Source organism: Melospiza georgiana, chromosome 4 (assembly GCF_028018845.1).
Source record: "Melospiza georgiana isolate bMelGeo1 chromosome 4, bMelGeo1.pri, whole genome shotgun sequence".
Taxonomy (NCBI): Eukaryota; Metazoa; Chordata; class Aves; order Passeriformes; family Passerellidae; genus Melospiza; species Melospiza georgiana.
Window position 1 is genome coordinate 73,911,863 of NC_080433.1, and position 24,902 is coordinate 73,936,764.

General features: G+C 41.5%; 1 protein-coding gene across 5 annotated transcripts in view; it reads left to right on the plus strand.

Moving 5' to 3' along the window:
• The window catches only part of SLCO1C1 (solute carrier organic anion transporter family member 1C1), a 33,064-nt gene extending 8,652 nt beyond the window's left edge, over positions 1-24,412 (plus strand). For 3 of the 5 annotated variants that reach the window (XM_058022299.1, XM_058022304.1, XM_058022300.1), the window contains exons 6-15: positions 13-159; positions 1,261-1,359; positions 2,546-2,791; positions 3,646-3,810; positions 5,477-5,672; positions 6,627-6,792; positions 7,513-7,694; positions 11,736-11,800; positions 12,954-13,071; positions 14,098-15,167. In XM_058022299.1, coding sequence (XP_057878282.1) covers positions 13-159; positions 1,261-1,359; positions 2,546-2,791; positions 3,646-3,810; positions 5,477-5,672; positions 6,627-6,792; positions 7,513-7,694; positions 11,736-11,800; positions 12,954-13,071; positions 14,098-14,320 — 1,607 coding nt within the window. In that variant the 3' untranslated portion in view covers positions 14,321-15,167. Of the gene's footprint in view, positions 1-12; positions 160-1,260; positions 1,360-2,545; positions 2,792-3,645; positions 3,811-5,476; positions 5,673-6,626; positions 6,793-7,512; positions 7,695-11,735; positions 11,801-12,953; positions 13,072-13,571; positions 13,799-14,097; positions 15,168-24,327 lie in introns of those variants that run through there. The other 2 variants (XM_058022301.1, XM_058022303.1) reach the window with 2 other exon arrangements.
• Positions 24,413-24,902: the final 490 nt, after the last annotated feature.

Here is a 24,902-nt window from a genome sequence, read left to right on the forward strand (position 1 = left end):
CTGTGCCCCCAGGGTGTGAGAAGGAAGCAGGCTCCTCCATGTGGATCTATGTTTTGCTTGGAAACCTCCTGCGTGGAATAGGTGAAACCCCCATCCAGCCCCTGGGAATTGCATACATTGATGATTATGCTGTCGAAGAGAATGCTGCCTTATATATTGGTAAAATAAATGTAGTTGCTTTTTCCTCGTGCATTTCTCCCCAGAGGAGAGAACTGAGTCGTTCTGAATAATGGAATGAATTTTATTGAATTAACTTGCCCTGATTGTTTTGTTTGCATCATTTCCAATATTAAAGTTTATTTAACAGTCATGTACACCCAAGGGACCAAGTTCCCATTTAATTATACCAGCACAGTTCCATTATCTTAATTTGGTGAAAGAATTTGACCTTGGGTTCCTGCTGTTACCCTAATCTTCCTAATTCTTCTGGATGTGGACTGCTGAGCCTCTGTGCACATTCAGTTCTCTGGAAAGTGATAAAAACAGGCTCTCTTTTAAGCACTTAAAATAGAATTGCAATGGGCACTCAAAACATTCCCTCCAGATTCATGAAGGATTGTAAACAATAGTACTGAAGCTTTAGGAAGTTGGGATCAGTTTTCTTGTTCATTGTCTGATGGCTGTACCTGAAATATTACCAAAAAGTCCTATCTCATCAGCATCTGCTCTTAACAAGTTTCCAATCAGGCAAAAGGAAAAAAAACAGATTCTCTCTGTAAAAGATTCAGTCTTCCCAGATTTCCAGGTGAATTTTTTCAAATTCAAAGTATTCAGAAAGTTTGGCTGAGGATGTATTGAAACATATTAACAGTGGAAACCAAAGCAAAGGGATTTCTCAGCCTGTTCAGGGCCTACCTCAACTGAAAGCAATCAGTTAACTTTAAAAAAATGACATTTGCTCCCCAATTACTGTGATCCTGTCAGCTAAGCCATTTCTAGCAATTGTGGATTGGTGCTGCTGTTGAGTTCAGGCCATTCAGTTTGCTGACATTTTTTCCTTTAGGCTGAATGTAAATCTTTAATTGGATAACAATAAAATGTGTCATCATAGTGGGGAAGATTTTATTGATGACTTTTTTTCTTCTTGTAAATATTTCAATTTGTGTAACTGTGTCTTTCAATATTTCAATGTGTTTCAATACAATATTTCAATGTGTGTCTCTTGCTGCCCATCACATGCCATAATCTGCTGTCAGATGCAGAAGAACCAGTGCCCTTTTTTAGCTCAGGAGTGTAACAGTGCCCTGTTTTCCCTTCCAGGCTGTGTGCAGACAGTGGCAATTATAGGGCCAATATTTGGCTTTCTCCTGGGATCCCTGTGTGCCAAACTTTACGTTGACATTGGCTTTGTGGACCTGGGTAAGTTCAGAACACTCAGGCTTAAAAAACCCAGTCAGGGTTTTTAAACAAAGGCTCCAAAATTCCTATTTTTGGCCAAGAACTCTGGTTATCTGCTAGGCATGAGGGGCTAGCAGGGGTAGAGTGGGCACTCTGTGAAATGAAAAGGATACAGCAGTGTAGGGCTCCATGCAGAATAGGCTGGCAAGGAGGATGGGGGTAGAGGAAGAAGGAGCTCTGACTCTTCCTCAGCCCCAGCAGATCTGCAGCAGGAGCCTCCAAGAGATGCTTGCTAAGGAGGCTCTGGGGAGACCATGGGAGCCAGGAGGAAACAGGACTGAGGCTCAGGATCCTGCATGTGCCTTTTTAATATTTGTTGCCTAGAAAAGTGGTTTGACAGGGGGCACCAAATCTCCTGATTGCTCTTCTTCTGAAAAAACAATAATTTAAAAAAAATCAGGAGGAAAACAGGTTTTTGTCTGGGTTTTTTGTGCAGAACAGCCTGGCTGGGAGCAGGTGAGTGGCCACCTGGACTGCCCCAAGTGCTGCTGCTTGCAGCATCTCTGGGGATGTGCAAGTGGCACAGCAGTGTCAGGGCCAGCAATCAGTGAGTCCTCACAGCTGCTCCTGTAAAACACCCACAATGACACAGAGCACAGCTAAACCTGGATGGAAAAACCACCCTGCAAACCCTCCTTCCTTAGCAGCAGCACATATCCTCCAGATGTGTTTATTTGATATAGGGCTCTCCTCGAGCCATGTCTCATAAGCTCTTGGAGATCTGTATCACACCTGAGGTAGCTCAGCCACCTCAGATGGCATAAAATCAGCAGGATGGCTTCTGTGGCAGTGTTGGAAACAGAAAAGTTTTAATAAGAGGCAAAATAACAAAGCTTTTTACAGAGAAAAGCCAAGCCGGGGCAAGAGGCTCTTGCCCCCGGTAAAACATCTTACAAAAGCCATTAGCTCCTTTGTTCTCTTATTTTTCTAGTAAATTGCTTAGGCAGAACTTTTTGGCTCCTGTCCAACTGGCTATCCTTAATCTTGAGGTGACTGCCAGGTCCTATGAGATGTCTTTTTACCTAATGGAGGAGAGAAACTTCTGGGCTTTTTTTCCTTTTTTAGGAGACAAAGGACAGTTTTGTCACTGCATAAACAGGATGCACATCCCTGCATTTATTTGTTTCTCCTTTTCCCCTTTCTGCAGACACTGTCACCATCAGCCCCAAGGACGCGCAGTGGGTGGGGGCGTGGTGGCTGGGCTACCTGATAGCTGGGCTGATCAGCATCCTGGCTGGCATCCCCTTCTGGTTCCTGCCCAGGCACCTCCCCAGGCCCCAGGGCAGGAAGGACTCCAGCACCTCCTCTGAGCACTCCAGGTTCATCGCTGAGGACAGCAAGGACCAAGGCACATCCTCCTGGCAGCAGGCGAAGCTTGCAGAGATGGCAAAAGGCAAATCACTTGAGTTTTCTTCCTGATTGTTCAGATTTTCTCTCAGAGGCTTTTAGACTTAAAATTTTAGACTTACTGAGTCCCCATTTTAATGGTCTCAGAATTCTGGTTTTCCCCTTTCACTGTCCAACTCCATAGTACAGACAAAAAGATCACTTCAGTGTTCCCTGGACTTGCTATTGCATGCAAAATGGCTGAGATTTGTAAAATTATAACAGTGGCCCAGCACATATAAAGTTCTGCAAAAATGTTTTATTCACATGTAGTGACTGTTGCAGAAGTGGTGCTCAAAAAAAACCCCAACCCTTGATTTTTGCTAATTATTTTTTTCCTGCATTAGGAAAACATTTACAATATCTGATCAGAATATAGATGGGCACAGAGCAGCTACAGTATTAGAGGAGGCTGTCTGGATTTAGACAGAAGCTGGTTTGCACAATTGCATTTCCTTGGCCTTGCTTTGCCAAAAGCATTTTCCCTCAGAACTTGAATCTGCAGCTCAGTATTTCTGTGTTTACTGTCAGATGTGCTGAGCGCTCTTTGCCCCAAATTAAGCTAAACAGTGCTGTGGCTGTTGAGGACACATAGAAACTAAATCCTTCCTGGTTTATGGTGGAAAGAAGGTATTTAAAACAAGATCTCTCTTCTGGGGAATTGATGCTTAGTGTTTTGCTCCACTGTTCCTCCCTCCAGAAATGAGGGAACTGTTAAGAGCAACAGGGAACTTCACAGATTCCCTCTGAAATGTTTTCCAGTTTTGGGTTTTTTGGAAGGGGCACACATGCTACAAAGCATTATTCCAGCAGTAATTCTCTCTCTGGCCTGATTGTTATTTCTGCTGTTTTGTCTTGCAGACTTCTTGCCATCCCTGAAGAACCTCTTTGGGAATCCAGTTTACATTCTGTATTTGTGTGCAAGTATTATTCAGTTCAATTCTTTGATTGGCATGGTGACATATAAGCCAAAGTATATTGAACAACAGTATGGGCAGACATCTTCCAAAACTAACTTTGTCATAGGTAATGCTATAGCTACTTCTTGATATCTTTAATATGGACATTTTAGGAGCGGCATATACATATAGGAAAAATTGTGGGTTTTTTAAGGTTTGTTAATTTCTTCTCCTTCCTTGTCTTACTTTAAGTAATAGCTCATAGAAGGTAAGTTATTTCATTTCTGCTTCAGCACCAATTAACTCTGACTTTATCTATGCAAGACTTACTGTAAAAGTTTACATGATTTGGTATCTTAATTCCCACCGGAAATCTGAAAAGTCCTTCCCCTTCCTTTCCCTTCCCCTTTCCATCTACATCATTTGTACATACCTAATGTATGTACAATACAAGAAAATAACTGAGAAATAATTTTAAAACAGTTCACATAAATTTATCATCAGACAGATCTGCTGCCTTGGTGGCTTCCCATTTCTTTCAACAAAACAAAGATCAGTTCAATGAGTGCTGTGGGTGACTCTCTGCAGAGATTGTAGTTAAATAAAAGGGAAAAAAGTCATATCCCAAGCTGCCCCTTACAGCACAAGAGACAGAAGCTGCTTCAGCCTTTGGGTACAGAAATCAACATTTTTATAGCTGACTTCACGAGGGTGGACTGGACTGCCCAGCTGCTGAAGCTGCATGTGGGGTTCAGCTCCAGAGGTCCAGGGCTTCAATAGCATTAGCAGCAAAGAGGTTTACATCTCCCCAGCCCAGAGGGAGCTGCCTTGTTCCAGAGCAGCATTAGTTGCGCAGCAACAGAGGTCTATATGTGCAGAAAAGCTGATATGATCCATTGTGCTATGTTAATTCCATTCAAGATAGAAGCTGGAATTTCCTGGCACCAAACTCCTCAAAGCAAGGAGAAATCTTCAAGTACAGTTGATGGCCAAAGAAAGTCCAGAAAACAATCCCTACATTCAGTGTAGTACTTCTCATTGTATTTAAAGATTTTCTGGAGCTAAGCTTTCAGGTATGTGCAAAGTGAGTGCGGATTAGGAACCATTTGATTTCTCTGAGCACTGGGACTATATCCAGCAGGGAGTGTGTGATGGCTTGGTTAGGGGAGGATCCTGCTCAGTGGCTGTCCCTGCAATAAGGTGATTTTTCTTTCTTCTTTTCTTTGCTCTCCAAATCCACCCTTCCTAAGGAGCCTGAGGGCTGACTCAGACTCACAATGCTTATTTCTTTTTCAAACATCTTTTACTCTTTCTTCTTCTTTTTTTTTAAACAACAGTTGCTATCAAACTCTCTGATAGATACCAAAATTTTCAGAGCAATTTGAAGCACTAAAAAAAAATATTTAAAGGCAGGTCTTGCTCTGGCTTTCATAATATTAGAAAGAACTAAATTTGTCCTCTAGGAATCAGCAGATTACTCCAGAGACAGACTAATTGTGAAAAATAAAACACCTAGCTTAAGGAATTGGAAGAGCATTACCTAAACTTTATCCATAATCTCTCTGTCAAAGAACCAGCAAAGAAGCATGTCCTTGGGAGGAAGTTTCTCAAAGCTGTCCCCAGCACCTTTGTAAGACTCCAAGGATCAGTCTAAGTCTGGACAAAATAAAATGTCCTGACTGAAGATCTTTTATAAGATCCTTCATCCTATTGCTGCAGTTGTTTTTGTGCTGACAAGGTTAGCCCGTCGAGCTGGGGTTTTCGTTAATACAGAATTTTCTGTTTGATTTCAGGTCTTATTAACATTCCTGCTGTGGCCTTTGGCATATTCTCTGGAGGACTGATCATGAAGAGATTTGGAGTCGGTGTTGTGGGGGCTGCAAAGCTTTCCCTGGGATCATCTTTCTTTGGTTACCTTTTGCTGCTCTCCTTGTTTGCCATGGGCTGTGGGAACTCGGAGGTGGCTGGACTGACTGTGTCCTACCATGGGTATGCTGGCAGGGCAGAAAGGGCCACTGCAAACCCAATTCCTTCCTCACTTTGTTTCACAAAGTAGATCTTGTTGAAAAGAGAGTGACTGACCTGAATGTGCTTCCCAGAAATTTGATTCAAATCAATGGAAACCACTCCATACCAGTGGGTGTTGTGTCATGACCCTCTCATGATTGTGGCATAAACCAGTGGGGTTTATGTCACAAGTGCAGATTATTTTTCTGATTACTTTTTAATTATTATTGCCATGGGACCCATCCTATTAGCCCAGTGATTCCTGGCAATGTGAGTAGCTCAGTAGGGGGGAAGAGATTCAATTAATTGTTTCTTGCCTTTGTGTGCCACTGAACAATGAATGGCATTTGATAGCCTTTGAACTCAAAACTGAAGGATTCATGGATTAACCATGAGGCACACCTGAGGCTAACATTTTACCCATGCTATTACTCTGTAAAACTAACGTTTTGGGAGGAGTTTCCAGCACTGGCTCACAGCAGCTCCACTGGTGTCTGATGACTGAATTTGACAGAGAGCTGTCGTGCAACGTATCAGACACTCAGTTTGGATGAATCCCATTCTGATCAGTTTCTTTCTAACTTCTACAGAGACCATTTCCCATGAGTAACTCACTCCCTTCTGTGCCACTTGCCCAGTTGTGTTAAAGCTGCACAACCAAAACCTTAGAAAATCTGAGAAAATGCACAAATATAAATTGGTAGCTGTCCCTCTTAATAAAGTACATACTGTCTCACAGCAGGTGGTGAGATGGTGTGAAAACCTTTGGATAACAGAAATGAGGATTTACACTGCTGTGTGGTGTGAAGAGACAACATTTAATGGCCTACAGAGGGAAGGGGTGGCCAGGTGCTCCTGGCAGAGAGCATCACCCCACAGGTGATCGTGGTTTGCTCTGCTGGGCAGCTCCTCTGCAGCTCCTCTTTTATTCCACAGAGCTGAAGCAGTGAGTGACCACGAGCAAGCCCTGTTTTCAGAGTGCAACTCAGGCTGCTCCTGTTCCAGGAGCGACTGGGACCCCATCTGTGGGGAGAATGGGGTCACCTACGTGTCCCCCTGCCTGGCTGGCTGCCGCGCGTCCAACGGCACCGGGAAAAACACCGTAAGGAAACCCTGCATTGCTGTGTGAGATGGGACAGTGATATCTGATAAAAGGTGGGAGATAATCCTTCATTTCCATGTGAGGTGGGGTCATTCTTTCTGATACAAGGTGTGAGAAAATCCTTCATTTCTGTGTGAGATGGGGTCTTTATATCTCATACAGGGTGTGAGGCAACCCTTCATTTCCATGTGAAGCAGGATCTTCACTTCTGATACAGGGTGTAAGACAATTCATAATTTCTGTGTGAGGTGACCTTTCTTTCTGATACAAGGCACTGGGAAAAATGCCATAAAATTCTTTATTTCCATGTGAGGTGGGATCATTCTTTCTGGTACAACCAGGTCTGTCAAAGTGGATTTAAACTGAACACGGCACATCCTCTTCAGCCCTGAACCCCTCAGGGTTTTTAGCAATTTGGCACCCAGATTTAAAATTTTTTTCACTTTGCTGTTTCCAGCAGAAATCACAAGCAGAAAATGTAGCAGGCTTTTTCTTTTTTTTTGAGCTTTTGGCTACCAAGACTGTTGGGAAAAACCCTAATAACTAGATTAATCAACAGTAGATACTTTCTAATTTTCTCTGTCATTATATAAGCCTTTTCCTTTCATAAAATATTTCCCACTTTGGACTTAAACTTTCAGCCATCCAGAATGTGCAATTCCTAAACATCCAATTCCCCACCATTTAGGTTTTCATAGACTTTTGCCTGCTCTCTTCCAGGTATTTTTTAACTGCAGCTGCGTGGGAACCTTTGAATCTTCACAGAGCTCCTCAGCTGTGGTGGGACCGTGTCAAAAAGGAAACGAGTGCCCCAAAATGTTCCTGTATTTCCTAGTAATATCAGTTATCACTTCATACACTTTGTCAGTAGGTGGCACACCTGGATACATACTGCTCCTAAGGTAAGGAATAATTCCTGCTGGCATTGCCAAATGTTTTCAAAGTGTTTTGACACATGACTGGTACTCCCTCCCCTCCTGGCATTCCTGGTATCAGGAAATGTTTTGCAGCTATGCAAGATAGCATATTCCATATAATTGTGGCTCCTAGATTTTTCTCCTTGTTTTAACAATTGTTTTAGCACAAGATTTTCTTTCCTATTTCCTAATCACAGATTTATTGAATGCTTGTCCCAGTGCATATTTAAATGCTGGAACTATTTGTCCATCACTGTAAGCTTTGAGGCTAATTTTAGCAAGTGCAGAAAGCAGTTAATACTACAAGTGCTTAATCTGGATTTTTGTCAGCTACTTGCAATGTTTGGATTCCCAGTCCTGCTCTGCTCTGTTTTGGAAACCTTTCTTTCTCAGTTCCTTTTTCCAAATTATTTCCAGATGGGCACATTCTACTTCTCAAACAAAACAAGAGTAAATCCAGTCTAACTAATCTTTGGTATTATAGCTGTGTTTTCATGCTCCCAATTTCTCCTTGGTTTTCAATTCAATTTTCTGGACCAGGCCCTGTCTCATTGCTGGTATCTTTATAGTCCATGGACAATGCCAGTGTTAGAGCTGGCTGAATGTAGGCTGTATGGAAAAATCTAAAAAAAAGAAATGTGATTTCAGCTAGGGTTCCATCACAGTCCTTAAACCAGAATAAATATTCACACAGAGACTTTCAGAAATGGCTGATGTGAGGATCCTTCTCCACTGCCCTGCACAAATCCTGCCAGTGAGGTGTGCACAAGCTGCACAGCTCTCCTCACACATCTTTTCTTTCAGGGTTACCCCTGAGTGCTGCAAAACCTCACAGCATCTCTCTCTCCTCGAGGGCTCTCTCCAAGAACAATCACACTGTAATCCATTTTAGACCATTTTTACTGAAGCTCCTGCACAACTGAGCTGTCCCTGTGCCAGGATGAGGATGATTCATTGTGGTGGTGTTCACAGGGGTTCGAGGACAAGGGAAGAGATGAGAATCTTGACTCCATGTTTCAGAAGGCTGATTTATTATTTTATTATATATATTATATTAAAAGAGAATGATATATTAAAACTACACTAAAGAAAGATTAAAAAGACATCAGAAGGCTAGCAAAGAAAAGAAAGGAATGATAATAAAATCTTTTGACTGACCAGAGTCCCAACACAGCTGGACCTGTGATTGGTCATCAAGTAGAAACAACTCACATGGACCAAATAAAATGCACCTCTTGCATTCCACAGCAGCAAATAATTGTTTTTCTTTTCCTCTGAGGCCTCTCAGCTTCTCAGGAGAAAAAATCCTAGCAAAGGATTTTTCAGAAAATATGTCTGTGACAATTCATGAGTGGAGAGCTTGCAGCAAAGCCTTCAGGGTTTGTGCCAGATTGGTCTCTGTGGTTGCTTCTGACACACTGGATAAATGTGGGCACAGAGCTATGCAGGGGTGCAGTTCCCCTTTCCCTCTACGTCAAATCTTCCTTCTATCCATAAGGTATCTGGTGGAAAATGTGCAAATCTGGAACCACACAGGGCCTCAAAACTGTGGTAGCCATGCTCAACCTCCTGCTTTCTTCTTGTCCCCACTGCATAAAAAATGGAGTGTTGGGGAGATGTTCATAACCAAGCACATGCAAGCTCAAATCACACAGAGCTGCTGCCCTTCTCAGCCCTAAAAACCTGCTCTTGGCGATCTTACTGCTTAATCAATTCAGTCAGAAAAGCTTAGAAAGGTTTTCAGTTACAATACTAAACCACGTTGTTATATGAAATCAGAAAAACAGTTTTATTGGTTCTGCTCCAGTGCTTTTATTGCTGTTGAAAATCATTTTACTTTGAGAGACATTTAAGAGAAACTGAGAAGTTATGTGTTTTCCTGCTGGATTGGAGGCATCCACCTTTGATATGCCGCTAAATAAAACATGTTTCAGTAAGTTTGATCCTTTTTTTATTTTTTTTTCCTGCACTGCAAATGGCCTTTGGGCACAACTCCACTTTAAGCTCATGCTTACTTTTGTCTTTTTTGAAATCCATCACTGACTGACTTTCTCCAAAAATCTGGCTGAATTGAAAGTGTGCTTCTGTTACCAGAAGGAAAATAAATTTTCCTTGACACAAATAGTCCCAAGGTCAAGTTGTAGGCTTCATTATGTATTTTTTTCCAATGATCACTTTTAGAAATTATTCAGCATTCAGTCATCTCTGTTAAGATTCCAGCACTTAAGCAAGCTGATGTTTTCAGATGAGCAGCTATCACTGCACCTGCCATGGAGGACAAATACAGCTAAATCCCTAAAAGCCTGTAAGATTTAGTGACATTTACTTTGATGGTTTGCACACTGAAGTCATTGAAATGTGCTTACAGCTGGTGACCAAGTCATTTCTGAAATGTCATTTTGGTGGTATTAGTGTGATTACAGCAGCCAGGGAACTTGGGTAAGTCCTGAGGTTTTTGGGAAAAAAGCCCTGCAGTTCAGATCGCTGTTGTTCAAGCACCAGCTATTAATAGCAAGGGATTAGGCAGTGAAAAGGAAGTCTCAGATCTCCCTAAGAGGTCTGGCTATCACTCAGCATCACAAAGAGCTCCTGCTTCCTTGCAAAGACAATACAAAAAAAAAACCAATTTTTTTTTCATCTGAAAGAGAATATTTTTTGCAGGATATAAATCCTGTGAAACACATATCAAATATCTAGTTATTGCTTTTATTTTCCACTTTTTGCATTCTATGCCCTCATATTTGTTCAGGAGGACTCTGGGCTAAGGAGGGCCTGTGTAGCAGGTGTCTAGCAGGGGAGCAAGACACTGTTCTTCCAGCTCAAAATCATTTTACAGCCATGCCCTCACAGCTGGCACTTCTTGTATAAGCCACAATCAAGAGATAGTGTGATGATAATGCATGGAAAAACCTAAATAAAGGGCAGAGCATTAGAGAAGAAAGTGTTGAAAACTACCACTGGTGAGGAACAATAGAGTTCATTCTGAAATGCCTTTATTATTTTTTTAAAAATATTCCAAATTACATTAATTTTTGAAGGAGCAGAGGCCACCCTGGTTCAGAGACTGTACCTCCAGAGTGCTATGTTCATCCACGGTGACAAATTGAATTTCAGCCCAGATAATTTTTTATTATTTGAATATTTATTTAAAGATATTTATTATTGAAGAGAATGACTGTGACAGAAGTTTTATTAATCACCATATTGATATATGTGTTACCTCACATACCAAAAATGTCCTTGTTTGACCATGTGACTGGCACTACCCACTTGCCAAAATCAAACACATGCCCAGATTTGTGCTGGATTAGGCACGGTAATAGTCAGTGTGGTAGGTGATGGAGGAGCAGCAGGTTTGAGCAGCAGAGGTGATTCCTGCAAATCTGAGAGGCTCCATACACACCCTGCTGACAGCAGGCTGGGAAAGGCAGCTGATCCCTGCCCAGCCTCAGGGAGCCAGGATGAGGATCCAGGGCTGGAGCCGGGCTCATCTGGAGCCAGGAGAGCTGGATGTGTGTGTGGGACTCACCCTGCATCCCAGCAGGGTCCAAATGCAAATGGTCTGCTCTGACAGAGAATGGCCTGGAGGATTTGCCTTTACAGGAGGTGTGATCCTGATCTAGATAGGGTGCAAGGAAAAGTGAGTGCCTGAATACCTTGCACTAGCCTGGGACTTGATCCTGAATTTCAGGGAGTGTCAACTGAATAAAATCATCCAATGGATGGGTGATTTCACTAGCAATTTTCTTGTCCTGTGTTAGTAACACCCCTAAGTGCTGATATCGTCTGAAAAATCCACAACCATCTTAAAATGTGTTGTTGAATATAGATGTTCAGAATTCCTAGGTGCTGTTCTGCTTTTATCACCCTTTTTACATATTTCTGCAGTTTGCTCAAAGTCCATGATATTAAGGAGAAAAAGGTCACATTTCTTTCCTTTCCTTTCTTTCTATTTGTGTTCTAATTATATACACCTGATGCTTTATTTCTAGGTAACACCTCTTTTATTATTATTATTATTTTCAGGTGCATTAAACCCCACTTGAAATCATTTGCACTTGGCATCTACACTCTGGCAATAAGAGTACTTGGTAAGTCCATTTGTACTCCTGAGTTGGTTTTAATTCACTCTTCATTAATAATTTCTCTTAAAATTGAGCTTTGATTGTTGTAAAGAACAATGTCTATCTGCAAATAGATGTCATATGATTTTAAAAAAAAGTTGGAAAAAGGAAATTGCTTTGTACTTCATAAATCACATAATTATATCCTAGGCATAATTTAAATACACAAGGCCAATATTTATAGAGATGTGATCCTGTAGGCTATGAAGCTAACATCAAAATTACGTCTTGTCCCTTACTCAGCAACAAGTGTAAAAGAACAGCTGTGGCTGAGAATTTGTGATGGCTTTTCAGGCATGTAGTCACTAGTTTCTAAGGGAATCAATGTGACTGACTACAGGTGTGCCTGGGGTCACTGCAGTCTTGTGGCAGAGCCACCTGAAATCAAGAGTAACATGAGATTCCAACAGACTGGCAATTCCAAAATCCTCTAGGTCTTCATGAAAAAAGAATCAGCAAGAAGCAAGCACCCAATTTACATGAGCAGAGTTAGATGAACGGAAAATTATATCAAAGCAAGCTGTTGGCTTCTTTCTTACACCTTTGCAGGCCAGGATTTTCTCTCCAGGCTTACATTCTCCTCCAGCACCCCAGGTGACACAGTGCAGGATGTCCCCATCAGCACATGTAAAAAGGCTTTTCCTTTCCATCAGCCCCAAGAACTGCAGTAGGTTTGCCCCTGCCACAGTGGGATCTCAAGATGCTTGGGGGATCCCTGCAGCCCCACTGCAGGCTCCAAACCCGCTGTCTCTGTCCCTTCTCATCCCCACCCTACACCCAGGCTGAACAGGCTCCGTTGCTCTCAAGAAAGGAGAATTATCTCCTACTTTTTTCCCCCAGAGATGTCCTGCAGGGTGAGGAAACCAAGCCGTGGCCAGCACTCATTCCAGGGACTTCCAGAGGCTTTTTGATGTTTTGTCATGTTTTCCTGGCTTCCCACAGGGAGGAAAGGGTGGTGTGTGCCTGGGCAGCACAAGGCACGTCTTCCCCAGCCAGCGTGCAAGTGTCCTTGCTGCTGGAATGCATTATTGAATGTTGTGTGTGAACCTGCCTCTAGATCGAAACTGATCACCCTGGACAGTAAATTTCTCACCTCTGTTTGTTTGCTCAATACACCCAGCGGGGATTCCAGCCCCAGTGTATTTTGGAGTAGCCATAGACACCGCTTGCCTGAAATGGGGCAGCAAAAGATGTGGGGGAAGAGGAGCGTGCAGACTCTATGACTCCAGTGCACTCAGGTAATGCTCTTCTCCATTTCTTCCTTACCTTTGGTTCTTGAAGTACATCTACACCTGGCACTGGTAGCAGAATTTCTGTTGGAAAATTTGAGTGAAAGATTTGAAACTAAATGGAAAACTCTGACTAACAATATTAACAATAATGCTCATATTTCATTCTTTTGATTCAATCTCTTTTTGGATGGGAGGGGTGGATCATCTTGTTTCAGTATCAGCTGTAAATAATTGTCTTTTAATAATTCACCAAAAAAAAAGTTGTGTTGACACCTCAATTTTATGCTAAAGCTTCCCTCAGCTTTCAATATATCTGCTGTCATACTGTGTGTGTGTGTGTAAATAAGTTACTAAACCTAATTTTTCTCCATGTTGGAGCTGGATCAAAAAATGGAAGGCAAAGTTGCCACAAAATATGCTTGGTTTATCTAGAGGCTTAAGTACAGAGTTGTCTTTATTAATTTATTGCTAGAGGACAGTAATTGTCTGAACTGCATTTGTGAAAGGCTTCTCCAGAAATGAAGAATGGAATAACAGTGGTAAGAGGAAAATGGGAGAACAGTTTGTCCCTTCTCCCACCACAAGGAAAATAAACATGAGAGAAGGGTACATCTTGTCTTGAAAACTTGAAGGAAAGAGCAAAATCTCAGCTGGGACTCTTTTTGCTAATAAAACATTATGATGTTATTGTTGCTGCTGTTGTTGCTGTCATTATGCCTGCAAAGCAAAAATGCCATCAAATGGTCTTGTCACCACTGGTACTGTTTATATATTAAAAAATAGAGTAACTGCCCTAAAAATATTAGTGCTAGTCTTACTGAGGCACATTGGGGTGGAGGTCAGGCAATGCCTGAGATGCTTTTTTGAGCCCAGAGCACTCTGTACCTGACCTGGGTGAGCTGACAAACTCCCCTCCCCAGGGCCATCCCCTTGACTGCAGTGTCCTTATCCAGCCTTACCTGATGAAAAGATGAATGTGTCCTTGCTGCCTTCTGGTCCTGTGTTGGCTCTGATCAATCATTTCTCTCTCAGGTATGTGTACCTGGGGCTGACTTTGGTCTTGGGCATGGTGTCCATTTTCTTCAGTGTTGCTGTCCTTTGCGTTCTCCGAAAAAAGTCATCTCCACAAGATGAGACCCTCTCAGCCAACGGGGAGAGAGGCGCCTGTGGGACAAAGAGCAGAAAAGACAGTTTTGTCAATAGTGACCAGTTAATTCAGTCAACTTACTGGCCAGAAAAGGAGACCAGGCTTTAGGAAAACTGAGATCTCCACCGTGCTTTTACCCAGTGAGTGGTGTTCCAGGCAAAAATCCATCATCAGTGAAGCAGTATCTTAGTAGCCGCCCTGAAAATGTTCACCCTCTTGCAATTTTCACTGTGAACCCCAAAAGCAAAGACCACCAATATTTGTTAGCACGTGAACAGCTCTGAAAACACTGCTCACCCTTTTTTTCACCTGAGGGAGGGGATTTCCTATGGCTGGGGAGGTGCATTGTGCCCTCTCCCAGACCCCGTTTCTGTGGCTGCCCCTCAGCTCCCTCCCTCCTCAGGAGGCTGCCAGAGCTGCTGCTGCCCCTCAGTGTCCCCCTGGGTGTGAGGGGCAGTGGGGAGGCTGCCCTGCAGCTCCTCTGCCATGGCTCCAGCCAAGGGTGGTGCAAAACCTGACTTGGCCACCTGGAAGGTGCAGGGATCCTGGGTACAGAGCCCATCCTGGCCAGCAGCAAGGCATGGGGCAGCAGGAAGGTTTGCTGGGAGGAAAAATCAGCCACAGGCTCTGGGCACCTCCTGGGTTCCATCCATAACACCTGGGATGTCAGTGTTGTGGGTAGGAATCTGTTTTCCAGTAGCTTTTGTTGCAGCGCAACCATCAGCAATAGAAGTTGTTGTTAACCACCAGCAATAGAAGTTGTCCTTACAAAGAGGCCACAAGAGTACCATCCAAAGGAAACTGGGATGAAAATAGAGCTTTTTTTAGATCTCCAGCAGTTTCTTGCTACTTGCTAGTACTCAGTGTACTAAATAATTCCATGCACTTTATGATGTAATAACAAAATTATGCAAGATACATATGATTTATACTTTAAAAAGCTATGACAAGACAGCTTGGGAAAAATAAAATTAAATTTAATTCAAAGACCAGGTGACTTGGGGCTTTTCCTTTTAATTTGTCATGTTTTCTAGCTGAAACTAAGACATTTTTGTGCTTTGTCAATATTTGATATTAATTATATTTGGGGTGGGGAGTGCAAAGGATAGCTGTTTAATGTGAAAACAATCTCAGGAAAGCTTGAACTGGAAGAGGTGATGGTGGGTCCATAGGGATATCCTTTAAAGCAACCAGAATTTTTGAGCACATGGTGAAAGGTAGGCTTCATCCTTCACAATATTGGCAAAATAAACCCATATCCCATCATTTTTGTCCCAGCAGTGACTGTAGGTACCCTGCTGCCTCTCCAGTGGGGTGCATGAGGAGGGGCACTGCATAAGAGTGGGATTCACTGGGATTTATCAATGACCAGTGATCAGTGGTCTATGTCTGTCCTGTGCCAGCAGGGGCCTACCTAATCCACTCAATAGCAGGACCAAGAAGGATGGTGCTTAAGCAGCAAAAATCTGCAGAAGGTTACGTTTTAAACCCATTTCTGGGGAAAATGCATTTGTCAGAGGAAGAGCCAATGCCACCCAGATTGGCCACAGGGGTCAGTGTTTGACAGTGGCCTGGAATTTGGAGAGCCAGACTCCTGTCCCAGATCTTTGTCCTCCCAGGTGAGTGTCGGAGGCTGTGGGCACTGAGGTCCTGCACATCTGTGCCTGTTCACACTGGGCTCAATACCACTGGATATTGAACTAGACAAACATAATTAAAATAATCTGAAGGTTTATCAATATGGGACTAGGCAAGAGTTGTGGTCGGGATGAACCACAAAGATTGGTGTTCCTATCTCAGATGTCATTCATATTACATCATCATAAAAACAGCAAAAAATGTCAAACTGCATCAGCACCCAGGAGTAAAACCAATGCTGGGAGCCTCCCACAGCCTCCCAAGGAGGGCACTTCCCATAGAAATGAGCTGTCACATCCCATGAGAGAAAGGAGGAACCCAGCTTAGTGCACACTGCGATAAAAAAGGAGACATATCTGCATTTTGATATGTTGTATGATGTTTGATGTTGTATGAGTGTCAAAGCAATGGGGACAATTCCTGCTTTGTGGATCAGTCCTTGTGAGGACACTGCCACCCACCAACTATGAAGCTGTCACAGGGCCAGGAAAATTCACTGATTTCACCTGGGAGAGAGAAAATCTTCTTCTCAGGAGCTGGAAGAGTGCTGTGTTGTGGATTCAGTAGGAGAATGACATTGATAACACACTGATGTTTTGGTTGTGGAATTGTGTTTACCCCAAGTCAAGGACTTTCCAGCTTCCCATTCTCTCTGCCAGTGAGAAGCTGCACAAGACCTGGGAGGGAGCATGGCCAGGGCAGCTGGCCCAGACTAGCCAAAGGGAAATTCCCTTCCCTGGAATGCCATTTCCAGGATATCAACTGGAGGGAATTGCCCAGGAGGAACCAATGGTTGTTAAGGAACAGACTGGATATCAGTCAGCAATCATATCAGGCATCAAAAAGTTGTCTTTCTTAGGCTTTGTTTCTCTTTCTTTTTTTTTTTTTCCTCCCTTTTCATTGCAATTATTATTATTATTCTATTTTATTTTATTCTAATTATTAATTTTTTCTTGACCCATGGGGTTTACCTTTCTCTTTTTTCAATTTTTTTCATTTTTTTTCAATTCTCCTCCTCTGTGGGAGCAGGGTAAGCAAGCAGCTGCATGGTATTTAATTTTGTTGGCTGGGGCTAAATCACAACAGGCAAATAAAGAAATTAAGATAAATAAACTTATCCTACTCTAGTTCAGAAAGAAACAAGGACAGAAAAAATCATCTTCATGGGTTATCTCCTATGGCTATATATTAAGCCTGTAGTTGGTGAATAATTCTTTAAAATACAGGCTTTCCTTCCATAACCCATTTTCTTTCCACATAAGAATACCAGAAAAGAGCTTGTTTCAGTAACTCTTATTTGCACTATATTTTGAAAATGTTCATTTTTCTCCTCCCTTTCTTCAGCTATGATAATCCTGTAAATTAGCAAGCTGATAGAAACCATTCCCACTTTGAACTATTTTCAAGCCCGCTGCTTTATATTAGTGCTTCAAGTAGTAACATGGATGCCTGGATGAGTGTCTGACCACAGATGCACATTCTGGACTTGCTTTAATACTTGAAAAAATTATCTCAGCATTATTTGGAACTGTGACTATCTTCCTACCAGAATTATTCATCTTAAACTGTGTCTGCAACTTGGTGCTGTCTCACCTAGGTCAACAAACCTGGATATTTTCTTTTTAGAGTTAGAGACACCAAACCACAGCCAAGAGACTGCAAGGAAGCAAACATCTTTCGCTTTCAGAGGTGAGACTGTTAAAAGAGTTAGCTGAGGGCATTTCCCAACCTTTGCTATCAGCCTCAGAGGCCAGAGTGGGGCTCACCCCCTTGGTAGGAAGCTCTGTGTGCCATGTAAAGGTGGGATATTATAGAAAAGTCCCCATTGTTCACATGCAGAATGAGGCTGGGCTAAGCAGGCCATGCCACATAATAAAACCCATGAGCCAAAGGCACATTTCTTCTGCTACCTCCAGCAAAAAATACAACTCTCAAATGAAATTACATGTCTTAGTTATAGGCACATCATTTTTAACCGTGTCAGGAGGGAATCTTCAAGAACTTCTAACAGATAAAAAGGCAAAAAGGTGAGATCAGAAGACTGGGGGAACAATGCATCTTATATGGATATATATATAAAATATATGAAATATAGCTAATATAGCTATATTAAGTATAGATAATATATAAAATATAGCTATGAAACTCATGCCATGCCAGCATCAGAGGGAATTACCAAAAACCAGAGAGCAAGGGGTGTGGATATCTCAAAAACAGTAAACAGGCTGAATAATTATAGATTGCCTCCTTGAAATGCTTAAAATAATGAGGAAGATTGATACATGAAAGCAGTATTGCAATATTTTGAATTAACAGCACAATTGGTATAATCTGAGAGAAAACACTGGCAGCACCACTTTGGCTGATGATGACACAACATGCAGCTTAATTCTGAAAAATATTAAAAGTTACTAAAAATTCTAGAAGCTCTGAAGTGCATAGACTGGCAAGCAGCTAGGTTGCAGGAGTATTTTAAAATCATTTTCACATAGATAAGCACTATTAATAATTATTAATAATCTACCCCAAAGGCTGTTGCCTAGAGGGATCATAGATCTGGTTGTCTTATTTTGTGCCCTGGAGCATCACTAAGCAGGTGCTGCATGAGGCAGCTCCTCATCCAGTGCTAATCAACCTCTAGAAGGAAAAAAGTCCATAATTGCTGTAAAAAACATGAGGGGCAATTTAAATGCGGGGCCCTTTAATGGTGATGTGAAGTGCTCGTTAAAAGGACCTTATTTAAGCAACATGTGGCTAATATCAGCAGGTTAGTTAACCAACAGCTCATCCCAGATTATTGCAGTTCATTGAATTTTGAAGAGAGTAAATAAGGAAAGGATTTAGTGGGCAGCACATGGAGCACATTCTCACAGCTGGATGGTGACCAGGCAGGAAGCTTTCTCTCCTTTCTCTCATGGCTGTTGAGCATGGTAAGTTTGAAAGGCTGTTGTGCACAACCGGAGCCCTCTTGTTGATCCTGTGATGTTGGCACTTCTAAAATAAGATGTGGGAAAACACAAACTTGTTTAAGTAAAAACCAACCCGTGATAAGATTATACAGTCAGCAACAATCTGTTTATTTAACTGTGCAGACAGACTGTTTTTCAGTGTCTGGAAATCAAGCAGGATAGAACTGTAATAGAATTTTTTTTTTTTTTTTTTTTTTTTTTTTTTTTTTTTTTTTTTTTTTACTAGAACAGTCTATGGGATGTTTCTGACATCTGATAGATTTTTCTGGAAAAAAAATCAAGACTCACCCATTCTTGTAAAAGATCTGCTCTGGTGTAACGAGACAGATGAGCAGTTTATGGCAGTGGTTTTGTATATAATATCAGGTATTTAATTAATTATGTGAGCCATATTAATTTTTTCAGTCCTGTTAGCTCAGTTAATGTCCCAGACCTTGTGAAGGCATTGGGGGGCTTTCCCTGGGGTTTCACCTGAAGTCAGATGAGTTTTGTTTCTGCTGTTCTGTGATGCTGCTCACATTTGGATGGGTTACTAAAAAGGTCTAAGCACTCTCACCTGTCAGTGATTTACACTTAATTAATTCTATGTCTGTAGTAACAACTCCAGTCCAAGCTGCAGGTTAAGGCTGAATGCACAGAGAAGCTGTACAACCAGCATTAATATCTACCCTTTGTATTTTAAATTTAAAAAAAAGAGAAAAAATATCATTAAAACAGCACATCATGGTCTACTTTTCCCCAGATAGATGCATGAGGTAAATCAATGAGAAAACGATTGAGTCCTTTTGAACAGCAAATGTTCCACTGAGCAGTGGAAGGATAAATTCCCAGACGCTGCCTAAGATGGAGACCACAGATCAGCTGTTTTTCTCACTTGTTAGCTCAACAGCACCACACAGAAACTAGACACTGGGACAGGAGTGCCAAAGAACCTTTTTCTGTTGTGGAAAAGTCTATTTTCACCCTCTGAGGATTCCTGTAGTAGCTTAACTACAGGAGTATTTGCTTACACTTGCTGTACACCGTCCCTTTTATTTAGTTTGTTAACAAAGAGTTAAATTTTAAAATACATCGATTTTCTGTATCTGGGGATTAGCACCCTGAGAATAAGAAGGGCTCTGATCAAAGCTGCCTGCTCCAGCTGGCCCCTGCCTGGGAGCAGCTCCCGCTGCTGCCCCTGCCAAGGGTGCCCTGGCAGCTGCTCCTGGTGGGATCTGCTGCCACCCTCTGCCTGGAGGAGTCTGCAGCCAGATAAAGGTGACTAAAGGTGGCTTAAAGGTGCTAAAAGTGACTCACTTTGGCTTTTGTAAGGACTGCTTTTAACCCTCAGCAGGAATCAGAAATTACTAACAGCTCAGTGTTCTTATTAAGGGGATTTTTTACTGTCATAATCCTTTTTATTTATATTGTTCCTGCAAGTGTGAGTAATATAGAGGGGGGTCTGGGATGGAAAAAGGGATACATCTCCTTTTTTAGGTGTAAGACCATAGTCTGATTTTACTTTGGTAGTTTCCCATTCTGGCAGTTTGAGTCAACAGTTCTTGGTTCAAGAGGTCAGCTTTGATTTCTGCTTCCACACACAGTTTGGACAGCAGCAGTTTGAAGATAGAAAAATTCTTCTCAGCCATACTGAAAGCAAAGTATAAAAGATATTTTAATGCTGGAAAGATGTAAATTAATGGTGTATACAGCGCTAGGAAAAATAGGGAGAAACTGATTTGTACTCACTTGTCAGAATGATGAAAACAAGGAAATGTTCTTTATCATATAAGGGAAACAAACAATATTGAAAAAGAAAGTAGCATATTTTTCTACAGGTTCTACTGCTCCAAAGTAAGAGAGTAATTTTTGCTCCACCCCTTTCCAGATGTTTAGGATTAAAAGGCCAAAAACCCACGTGGGTAGGTCTGCTAATACATCTGAAGACAACCTGAAAATGCAACCTTGGGAATGCAAAGCTTCACCAAAAAACTTTGTAAAACAGGGAATACATGCTTGTCTTGGGACTAGAAGTGGGTAATTGGTGTTTTATGCCACAGCAGGACATGAAGGATCACTAACTCTAAAAAAAAGATGTCCATGAATTTCCATCTCTTGCGTGTATTTAATGCTCAATAATGCTCTGACTGTGAGGACAACTCTTTTGGAAAAATTACAGTGATGGCAATGTTGGTTGTGTTGGGTTTTTCTACATTCAGACTTAAATATAATGGATACAGTCATAACCTACACCATGGATTTTCTCTGCACTGTTGAATGAAATGTTCACGTTATTGATCACTTAGTCATGGAAAACTAAAAATTGTTCTGCACAAAAAGTTACAGCCAAAATGAATCAATAGCAGCAGAAGTTTATGGAAGACTATAGAGCAAGTTAACCTTGAAGCCACTATAGGACACAATGGACTGGTGATTTGGAGCAGTCAGCATGGATTTATCAAGGGTACATCGAGGTCTGACTGAGCTGGTTGATTCCTGTGAGGAAATCACACTGGGGATGTGGTTAGAGTGCTGGCAGGGAAGGGGCAGGAGCTACCAGAAATTGAATATTTTGGTGTAACCTCCAGGCAGACACCTGCCTCAAGAGTAACTTACCTTTTAAGTACAATTACTCTCAGGAATCAGGCAGAAGGCACAGCAGGGGCACAACCAAATAAACCTGTCTGGGTTTCCTTGAACTAGGGCTGTAAGTGATAAAGGGCTGCTCCAAAGTACACAGAGCCCTAATAAATGTTCATATTTCACCTGCCTTTGCTGCTAATAGCAATAAACAATAAATATGAACAGTCTTCTAAGCATGAGTGATTATTGAACACCGTCTTTATTCCATATATCCAAGGCATTACATTTTCTCTTCCTGCAAGTTCTTAGTTGGCTCTAGCAGATCTGAACTGAATGGATTTTAGCCATAGACAGTGAAAATAAAACTTCGTAACAAAATGCATTAGAAGCAGGAATATTTCTAAAGTTGGGACATCATATTTTTAAACACCAGGAAGGTGTGAACCATTATAATATAGACAATTTCAGGGAAGAAAAAAATAAAAGATGCTTCACAAATGGAACACCCTTGCACGTCTTCATCCTAATTAACTTTTGACCTCTGTGGACAAACATGGATTTTGGGACCTTTAACAGAGGGCAGAACTGGGAGGAGACAAGATTAAAACATTGCTTTGAGTTGGAAGTTAATGATTCTTCTGCCATGTACCAGCAGAGCTTTGCTTAAGGAGAGAATTCTCAGACTTTTGAGCATTTGTGTGGTAGCATAACTGCTGTTGTTGTGGATGCAGAACCTAGGTAGGAACCTCTTCAATATTCTTTCTGTTAAGGAACCTCTTCGATACTCTTTCTGTCTGTCTTTAAAATGTTCTTGTTGGTGTTTGCAGCTATCAAATAGGACCTGTGTGGTTTCCAGTAGCATTTGCTGTAATTGGCAGCAGCAGAACCAGTCCTGGTGGAAGTTTCAGTGCTTTATTGGTGGCATCCTGCACTGTGTGTGTCTGAGCTGTCAGCATGGTGTGTCTTGAGCAATGAGCAATGGGGTCTGCACTCATATCAGTCTGATACTCATTTTTCATGTTAGCTGAACTTCAAATGTCTTGCTATGGGTGTATTTAAAGATCAGACAGTTGGATTAGCACTGCAGTTAGTGTAAATCATTGCAATTCCATAAATTACTGGAGGAAATGTGGCTCTTGATTTGTGATTTGCTCTTGTGATGGGTGATGTCACAGTCCCTGGAAGTGCAACTGTGGTAACAATCAGCCCAAAGACTTAGAGTGCCTTTGATGCCTTCTAAAAATCCTCAAACATCACTATATTTCACTTCTGTAAGACTCTACAAAACCTGCAGCAAACCATTGTCTTGACCTTTGTAAACTTATTACCTGTTATTCATGTGGAGGTTTTTTTTAGTTTATGTTCTCATTCAATTACAATTTTAGTTTATGTTCTTATTCTTATTACAATTTGATTGCAATGAGGGGGTATAAAACAAAGCTGATTTTCTTTTTTTTTTAAATCAAATAAGGAACAGAACTACTAGAGTTAGGCTGTGGCTCCTATCAGATCATGTCCCCTGGAGGACTGAAAAGATCTGTCCTTTGCAGGGCTGCCTGCATTCCCTCTGCAGTTGAGCTGCAATTGCTGCATGATTTCCCATGGTGTCCTGGAAGCTGCCAGCTCCCAGCAGCACAAACAATGCACACTGGTTGTTAGCTGGGAGCCTTGCTTTCCTCCCACCCAAAGTGGTTCTCAGAAGAGGCTGTACTGAGCATAAAATCAAGTGAATTTGTCAGATGTTCCAGAAAGTGAACTGAGTGTTAAATTTCATCTGTTTGTACTGCTTGGAACTTTTTAGTGGATTTTTATTTTTTTCCCTTGGTTTTTGGGAAGAGGTTTGGTTTCTTCCCCTAGGGAGAAAGATGGGTTAATTTATGTTTAGGCTGATTGACTACCTAAACAATGCCAATTATTTACCTGCCTAATCCTGTCTTTCTGCAAATGCAACTCTCTCATATCACCATTACAAAAGAGTAGCCTGTGCAGGCCAAGAATGGTAGTTTTAGAGAACTCATATTAGTGAAAAGGCACATTTGGTGCAGAAAGCTTCCTACTTTTGCTTTCATACTTCATATTTTTAACCAGACCTTTGATTTATTAAACATGGGAAAAAATGCTAATGAAAAAAATCTAAAATAACAACTTTATTAATACTTAAAATTATCAGGCTCAGTAGCTACTGTATGCTGTCATCGATTGTCAATTGACCTTTTATCTTTTTTTTTCCTAATGTTCTTGTGGCCTGGAATTTCCCCAGCCTTCAACTCCTCCATCTTCAGCTGATATCTGTGTAGGTCAGGGTCATCTGAGGGTGGGAGAACATACTGTCACCAGATTCTAAGTTACGTTGTACCTTTAAACTCTAAAAAAAAATCCTGCAATGATTTTATCCCCAGCATATTATTGTGGTCATCAATGTATCATAATTTCAAGGAGAAGTTTGTATCTTCAGGCTACACAAAGACAGGTGAATTTCAGAGGAGCAGCTGCTCAGAAGTATTTGTGTACAAGCTTTTCCTAAGCACCAGGAATTTTATTTCGTAACATTTTTGTTCATAGCAGTGCAGTCTTGGAGAAATACTTTCTCTACTTCTTGTTCCTCTCTGTCTGAGTAGCCAAGAGGACGGAGAAGCCAATTTTTTTGTCCTGGTACATGTGCTGACCCAGCCTCATAGCACAGCCACAAAAGAGTTTGGGAAGTAGATATTAGCAGTGGGAAAGCAGATGGAAGTTTTCCAGCATTGGAAAAGTTCATCCAACTTTTTTCAGCTGCATTCAAGCATATAAAACCTCTCTTTGTGTGATTTGTTTCCCCTCTCTCTCTCTTTTTTGCTGTTTTCTCAAATGAGGAGAGTATTGTGAAAGGTGAAACAAATCAGATCATGCGAGCTGTGATTTCTGGATTTGATTTGAGGGCATTAATTGCAATACTCTTATCTGCAGATCTGAACATGGCTTGTTTCGAGTGACCCATTTTTTTTCTGAGGGTTTTTCTGAGGCTCTGCAGTGGCTTCTGGATCGTCCTTGAGAAATCTGTTCTGATTGTAGTGGGAGTTGCACAAACAGGCAAGTGTTTTCATTCTTTAAATAAACTTTGCAAACAGATATATAGGCTTCCTTTACAGCTTTTCTCTCAAGTTTCCTTTTGTAGTTGTTCATCTCTCAGATACAGAGTTTTAAAAAGCTGAGGAAAAAAAAAAAAGATTAAGTATGGAACTATCCATTGCAATAAACCAAAATAAAACTTAATAACCAAACAAGGCTTTCAGCACTAAAACATTATGATGCGTCAAAGGATATACCATTGTCTATGGCTACAGGAAGCTCCTGGGGGAACTGGAGCAGTTCTGCTGATCATTTCAAGCATTTGGTCATATAGACAGCACTCTGCAAACAGAAAGAGCTCAGGGATACCCTGCATATTATTGCAAGAAAAAAAAATAAGTGATATCCTTACAGAAGGTCAGCTAGGTGAAATAATAAACTCTTTTGTCACTAAGAATTGTTTCCAACAAGCC